The 8,446-nt window shown below is 36.5% G+C and overlaps 1 protein-coding gene across 1 annotated transcript in view; it reads right to left on the reverse strand.

Annotated features, from left to right (window-relative positions):
- Positions 1-2,397: 2,397 nt before the first annotated feature.
- Positions 2,398-8,446, reverse strand: part of LOC107091387 (protein cornichon homolog 2) — a 26,929-nt gene continuing 20,880 nt past the window's right edge. Inside the window, exon 6 of the mRNA XM_015385259.1 lies at positions 2,398-7,159. Within this exon, the coding sequence (XP_015240745.1) occupies positions 7,132-7,159 (28 nt within the window). The 3' untranslated portion in view covers positions 2,398-7,131. The remainder of the gene's footprint in view (positions 7,160-8,446) is intronic.

Genomic DNA, 8,446 nt, shown 5'->3' on the forward strand with positions numbered 1-8,446 from the left:
CATCACCAACACTAATGCAACACTCCACCACACACACATTCTCATCTTGCAATATGTAGTGAGGATCAACTTCCATTAATTTTCAGTCCTGTTCAAACCTTTATTTGGCCTAACCCTAAATACTCCCAGTATGTCCAAACCCTAACTTTACTCTGAAGTGAAATCACACCATACCTACAGTGAGGAAAATAAGTATTTGCACACCATGTAATTTTGCAAGTTCTCCCACTTAGAAATAATGGATGGGTCTGAAATTGTCATCATAAGTGTATGTCCACTATTAGAGACATAATCTATAAAAAAAAAAAAATAATTTAGAAATCACAATATAGGATTTTCTAACAATTTATTAATAAGATAGAGCTGCAAAAAACATCCGAACATCTGAGAAAATCAATGTCAATATTTGGTATGGTAGCCTATTTTTTATATTACAGGGGTCAAACATTTCCTGTGTTTTTTTTCACCAGGTTTGCACATCCTGCAGGAGGGATTTTTTCCCACTTCTCCACACAAATCTTCTCTAGATCAGTCAGGTTTCTGGGCTGTCACTGAGAAACACAGAGTTTGAGCTCCCTCCTAAGATTCTCTAATGGGTTTAGGTCTGGGGACTGGCTTTCATGCTCTCTCTGCTTTTTCTCATAGTAGCTTCGCCTCGTCTTTCCTGTTTGGCTGTGACTCCATCCTGGAGAGAAATATCAGCTGTACTACTTCCATCAACAGCTTCGTCTATAGATAATGGAGATCTGCCTTTTTTCAGTGAAGTCCTGTTTCTCTGACTGTGACTGGCTGGATGTGCTCTCTTCATCCTCTGAAATGGGAGCAGGCTCGTAGCTCATCTGCCTGGCAGTGTGATTCCTGGACGGGGCCACTTTTTACAGTTGCCTATTGTATCTCTGCTTCTGTCTCTTTGAACCCCAGTCGGCCTTGACAGATAGCCGCTCACACTGAGCCTGGTTCTGCTGGAGGTTTCTTCCTGTTAAAAGGGAGTTTTTCCTCTCCACTGTCACTACAAGCACGCTTAGTGTGAGGGATTGCCTTCGAGTCAATGAGTTGATGCAATCAACTGGTTTTCCTTAGATAGAAAACTTCTAAACAATTTGAGCTGTGAAGGTACCAGGACATTGTTTACTTGATTTGGAAACAGTAAGGTGGAAAAACATCCAATGACCATGTGAATTGCCTTTATGGAAGGGTCTGAAATGTTATTAGTTGAGATAGGCCTGTAGAAGATTCAGATTAAGTTAACAGATATTATATGTGTTTTTTACTCTTCTCTCATACAGCAATCAGGCTCTTTGCCGACAAGTAGGAGAGATTGAGGGATGGTACTTGTGAGGTCACAATTCAATCGTTTCATACTTGAGTTAGGACATCTCTTTAGAAATTGAAGCCCAAATTGAATGATTAAACCCAGCACACGGATGCAAATCTACGATCCCATCATTTCAAAAAAAGCATTAAATTACATGTTTTACTCGGCTGTATCTTCATTTTGAAAGACATCACATTTCTTTAGTTTCTATAATGATTAAATGTATTTCTCTGGTTGATGTGGGCTATATTTGCAAGGTTTAACATTTTCTGGTGTGCATTTGTCCCTTTATATTCAATCTCAGTACACTATCATCTCTGTGAATAAAAGCTGTAATAAATAAAATTGGATTGTTTGATTTAATGAAAAGAACAAAATCAAAGCGCAGAATTTAATCTCAGAAAAAAGCGAGGCAGAAACAGACAGTACCTAATCTGTAAAGTGGGTTTCCACAGGCTCTTGAATTATAATGAAGCTACACTTCTAAATTCTTTCTTTATGTTTCTAATACATAATAATGTAATTAATCAATCATGCTTTTAACATTTTTTTCCTATATCCTGATAGTTTAAACCCCAGAAGTGGGTGTGCTTTCTTTTTACCGTGACAGTAGAGATGATATGATGATGTGATGCTCTTTGGAGATGCTACCTAAAGTTATCGTTAAAGCAATTATAATTTTCAGTGCCCTGTAAACATCGAATATAACTTGTGCTCATGTTAAAATTCAGTAGACACTAACTCAAAAGCTATAACCTGCTTTTGCTGCCTCTAAAGTGGAAGCGATTACCATCTCAGTGGGGGCACAGTTATTCTGGTTCTCGTCAAGAAGTGTCTAAATGTCTCTGCAGCCACTTCTAAATGCAGCTGTTAGCCTAGGCAGCTTTCAGCATTTTTCGTCCTTCCCCATCTAATTTACCACTCTGGTTTCCTCATGAACCCCCCCTACACCCTGCATGCTCAGAGAGCTATTTTTTCTCCTTAAGTACAGCAATGGCTTTGGCACAGCAGGTTTCCTCACAACCCGAACACACCGCTGACCTTCAACATGAAAGAAGAAACTTAGAAGTGATTTTGTCGTGATGGTTTTTATTGGGATATGACATGTAAATAGATGCACATCATAGTAGAGCTGAATAAATATAAAGTAATTCACCAAATCTACTTTAGCATTATGAGAAATGTATAAAAGACAGATACAATATAGATTTCATTAAATTCAGTTTCCTAAAACGCTTTATTTAGAGCAACTACATAACGATGTTCCAGCAGGCTTTATTTCGTCCCCTGTCATCCTTTCCCTGTGCTTTGATAGTGATTGTCCAGACCCACACATTCACACAGTTGGCAGAAAACTGAGGTCTCTGTGTCCTGTGATTATCTGCAAACTTCTCTCGGCACGATGTGGCTGCACTATTGCTTGTCCCTCAAAACACTGGCAGCCAATGAAAGTTGCTCAGTGATTGAAATAAAAAAAAATTAAAAATCACACAGTCAAGTTGAGATTTTCTCCTAATCATTTGGAGCATGGTGGACAGAGTGGTGGAACAAGCACAGAATATCTAAAAAAAAAAAAACAGAACTTCCTACAGATAATATTGCTGTTAATTCAGAATTGCTATGTTGAGCTTTTTTGTAAGATTTATAGCTTATAATTACAATAAAAGCAACAATAAGATAAATAAATTATTTAAAGATGTCTTTTACAATTTTGTTTTGTCTTTACCGCTGCTCTGAGTTATTCTGGACAGGCTATCCTACATACATTAAAGTTGGTGAAATAAATTTTTACTTTGTTGAAATTAAAACCAAATTTCATCCCTTGTTAACAATTTGGGAAAGCCAAAATAATGACTTAATGGCCTCTATTAACTTTACAACATTGGAGTTACAGTAAATAGAGACACATTTGTGGATGTATTTTAGGTCAACACCGCAAAGACACTTCTTTCCTGGGTAACATCATTGAAAAAAAGGAGAAAAACCAAATCTGTTTCCTCTTGTGGAACAGTTTCCAGACACCTAAAGTACGCCAATGATCTGTTCAAACTATTATACAGAAGAATGAACACCATTGGGATGTCCAAACATGCGACGGGTTCTGTATCCCCGAGATTAATGTGTTTTTGGCACACAGTCTGCAAATCATTCACAGAACAAAAGCTAGAAACCTTGTGAGGATGTTGAATTAAGCTTGTAAAACTTTGCTACTCACAGTGAGACAAATTTTTTATCGACATGGGCTTAAAAGGCCCTTCTGAGAGGAAAAAGATCCAATATTTCTAAGACAACAAAAAGCTCATATATCATGTGCAGATGCCTTCAAGGACATAAGTATATTTTCATTTTGGAGACATGTCCTGTGGTCTGATGAATATAAAACTGAATTATTTTGCCAGCATTAAAACTGTTACATTTGGTGGATATCTTGCAAGCCTAAAAACATCTTCCTACTTTGAAGTACAAAATCATAATGAGATTTCATTCCCTTAAAATGTATGTTTGTTCTGTAAGCAAGATGACCTACAGGAAAGCCATATCTGCCTGAAAGATTGGGCCAAATTTCAAGCCAACTGTTTTAAAAGGCTTAAGGGGCATAGTCAGGTTATATTCCAACACATAAAATACCTAAAAACATTGGATCACAATAATGTAAGGTAATATTAACTAGGCCTACTGTATGTCCTGATGGTGTTTACACAGTCCTTTTGAGCCTAAATAGAATTTCTGAAGTGGGAGCAATATGTAGACAAAGCAGAGGTCTACCTGCAGCTGGAGCAATCAGAAAGTTCAATGGCGACTATTGTCCCAGCTGCCTTATAGATCCTGCCTATCCAGCAATATCTGCAAAGCTACAGCTTGACGAGGTCAAAGACCAGCCAATATCCGTTTAACAAACTAATCTACAGAAACATTAAAGAATAAAAAAAAAAATCACATTTCTGCCAAATGCAGCATCATGGGAAACACATTTTTTAGTTTAAATTAATGAAAAAAAGGTCACATGTTAAAATATTTTTTTTGGAATTATTCTCCTGGTAAGTGGATTGTTGATGAGCCTTGAAATTAATATGATCTTGAATAGACTTTTGGGTTCTAGCAGCTGGGACAAAAAAAGACAAGCTTATCTTTCAGTAAAACATTTTATGCAACCAAAGTTAGCTACTGGCATATATATTTGAAAAGTCATATAACGAGACTATGTCCCATAAGGTAGAAAATCCAAACCATATAAGGCTTAACAGCCGAGTTTGCCCAAAAAAGACAGAAAAGCAAAGTTTAAAGATAAATAAATAAAAACCTCTTAATAATGTTTCTGTATCTCATTGATAATACATACATATACAGAGATAATCAGTTTATCACACCTCCCTTTTGTGACTCTAGGTTAAATTTATTCGGACAAAAATATAAACAGTTATTTTCTACTTCATAGACTCACTTTTTAGTCATGAACTTACATAGGGTCTGTGGTGTTTGGGCTTCATGAGAACACAGTGAAGGTCACATGGTTTCAGTAGGCTGCAAGCGGCAATATCCAGAACAATCTGCCATCAGCATGAAGGTACAGAGATGTACAGATAATCTTGGATCATTAGATTCATTTTCATGCTTTAAAATACAAACTGAGGATTAAGATCTCAAGGGTTTTGAGAAAATTGGTCATATGTGTATTTGAGTAGCTTGCTGGATAAAACTATGGGTGCAAATGAATTAAATGACAGCATATGAAAAATCTATCAGAGACCTATGAATCCAAAATGTCTCGATCAGTACCCAATCTGATATGATGGCTACAGTTGGCACCAAACTAATAATAAGAAATTTAGGCGTATATTATCCACTGGACAGGTTGTCTGATGCACATTTTGTGCTTTTGAAGTATTTCTGTTTTTCTATGCTAATCAAATTATATATTTGTTTTTCAGGAACTAAATAATTTGACTGTAATTGTGGCATCCCCAAAAAACTCTGGTCTCACACTGGTTGTGGACACACATTTGGCCGATACACATTGTTTTCTTTTATTTTTTATTTAAATATGCCTGGAGTAGGTGATATTTTTTTCTGCTGATGATCATCTATCAAAGCTTATGGTAGTTTGTAAAGTTTGGAGATGAAATGAGGAACGTCTTCCATTGGCTGCAGCGTACACAAACATCAGAGCATGTCCACAGCCTTCCAGCTTATTTATTCTTTAAGCATTTTATTCCAGTTAGATACACAAATAGACCATACTTTCATCACAGGCAGCATGTGCTGCAGAAAGTCACTGCTGGTTAAAATCTCACATTGGTCCTCTCTGTGACTGCAGTATTATGATGACTTCACTATGTTTTTTACACTTCCTCAATAGCTGAAACTTTGTCATTGACTCATAAATGTCTCCCCTGACGACGATTGAGCCTCAATCACTGGTATCATAAATACTGAATAACACTCCTTTGATATGTATCAGGAGTCATATTACATTGCTTTTCTGTTGTTTTTAAATTGCTTTTTGTACATGTGATCACTACTCTACCTCAATCGGAGAACAGTTTGCCTGCTAAAATGACTATCGTATAGATGGAGATGACTGAGATGACTTCACTGGGACAGAAATAAGGCGCTCTCTGTACACTAAAACTACAACAGACATTTTTTTTTTCTTTTTCTACTTTTTTTTCTTTAAAAAAAAAACAAAAACAATCTGGTTGCCAAATGTTAACAACTGTAAATCAGTGAGTTAAAAGTGAAGTTTTGTTCATTTTTCCTTGATTTGCTGTCTAGAGCTGAGACTATTGTACTTAAAACCTCACACAGCTTAATTTATAAATCTGATAAATTGCCTTAAATGTCCCTAAAGGGGAGCCAGTTTAAAATTTGGCACATTTTTGTTTCATTTCAAACTTTTGGTATTATTAGAGCATGATGCTCTGTCAAAAGCATGAACCTATTAAGCAAGAAATATGTCTTAAGAGGTACAAACAAACCCATTTTTGAAAGCATACAGATCCTTAAAGTTAAATTTATGGTTAAACTTAGTGTCAGAGCAAAACATCCACAGAGCTATGAAAGCTGAATCCACTCTGGGTCAACATTTACCCTTTTCATCTATAACTTACATTAGATTTGCACTAATTTGCAAATTTTCATAAGTGTTTTTTTAATGTTTTTTGTGAAACTGGGTTAAATTTGTACCTTTATTATATTTACCTTTAATCACCTTATAGTTTATAGTTTAGTCAGAGCTGAGCAAGCTTAGTAGGTCTTTGCAGCTCATTACGGTGCCTGGGCATAAGCTCTCTGGTTTCAGCCTTTTCATAAAGAGAAATGCACCTGCCACATAATTAGTGTGATTGTTCGACATAACCAGTGTCTGAAATAAAATGACTCAAATCAAAACAATCCTGCTTTTAGTAAATTTTTCAAGTCAAAGATTACAGACATGTTCTTTTCTTTTCCAGCCCCTAAGTGTTTGGAGATTCACAGTGAGTTGGGCGGCTGGATCAGTAAGAGCATCGCGGAGAAATCCAGCCCTTCATTAATATTGGTAAATCATGTATTGGGTCAAAGGCATCTCAAACATCCTCTTCTTGTTTCTTTTCAGTCTTTGGGAGCTGTTTTTTTTTTTTTTCTCTCCAGGCGCCTGACAGTGGTTTAAGGGATGATGGGCTAAACAAGGTCCTAAGTAACGCATTGAGTCTGATTTGTCTTTTTGTTTTGTCCAAAAGACAGCCACAAAAGTCAGAAAACGTGAAAAGAAGAAAGGCTTGCCTCCGATGGTTTTGGGTATCAAATAGGTCCTTCCAGTTAGATCATTACATCACCTGTTAGAAGCTCACCAAGGCGTAGACCATACTGTGGGAGGGAAAGTAGACAGAAGTTACCAGGATGGAAGTCATACAACAAGAGGCTTTACTGAGCTGGAACTAGGGCTGCAAAGTGCTGGAAAGATAAAGTCACATTTTTGTAATGATTCACAAATATTTGATAATGTTCCAAACTGTAAACCTGCTGTAAAAGTTTTGTAAATCAATAAAAAATTTATAAATTAATTTAAATAAACTGAATTAAATTCAAAATTCCAAATATAAATCTAAGCGATTCATGTCAAACATACACACGTCCATTTAAAAAATACATTACATAACCTTATTTCAACTAATTTTTTTTTAGTATTAGTAAAGTTTGTTTTAATTTGGAAAACTGTTATCTCTTCCACTGAACAACAAAAAAATGTTTATTAAAATATTGTTTTTTCCTGATTCCTGATGTAAAATCAAACCACACCTAAAAGAAGAAAAAAATTCCCACTCAAACCTTTTAAATAAAAATAAACACCACCCCTTGTAAAAAAAAAAAAAAAATGTATTCTAATGTAAAAGCAAATGTCTAGTGTAGTCTTTCTCTTTTTTCTATCATATTTGGGCATTTAATTACACTAAAATCCATTTGAAAATGATTTATCAAATAAAAAAAAAAAGATACTTTTTCTAAAATAATTAAACAGGATGTGAACATTCCTATTCAGCATTTTGAACAAAGTTTGCCCTGTTTATGCTTTAGACATGTGGTCTACTGTGTTGCTGACAGTTAAACTGAGATAACACAGAGGAGAGATCCAAAGGGCTGTTGGAGGCCTTTGAGGAGGCCTTTGAGAATAAAGGTCTCATATCAGCTCTGAAGCATAGAAGTGGAAGTCTCATGTGGTTTGGGAACTTTTTAACTGCAGCAGGTCTTGGCCAGTCCACCGTCATAGAATCCACCATGAATAATAACATGTATCAGAGGGAAATATGAGATCAACTGTGAAATTATCAATGTGGAAACACCATAGTGTGGTGTGGAGGCTGCAGCGCCTCAGACTAGAAGAACATGAGAAGAGTGGTGAGAACATCAGAGAGGATCATCAGGGCTCTTTTTCCCTCTATTAAAGATTTTCATACCAGCGCTGTGTGTCCTGAGCTCGTAACTTAATCAGTGACCCCTCAATCCCACACCATGGACTGTTCTCCCCGCTGCCCTCTGGGAAGAGGCTTTGCAGCATTCAATGCAGGACCAGCAGGTTCCCCAACCGAATTTATGGTCTGTCCAATCAGGACGCAGGGCGGGTGTGTCCTGGAGTGGAGAAGCGACCGTGAGATT

Source organism: Cyprinodon variegatus, unplaced genomic scaffold, assembly GCF_000732505.1.
Source record: "Cyprinodon variegatus isolate N-32 unplaced genomic scaffold, C_variegatus-1.0 Scaffold334, whole genome shotgun sequence".
Taxonomy (NCBI): domain Eukaryota; kingdom Metazoa; phylum Chordata; class Actinopteri; order Cyprinodontiformes; family Cyprinodontidae; genus Cyprinodon; species Cyprinodon variegatus.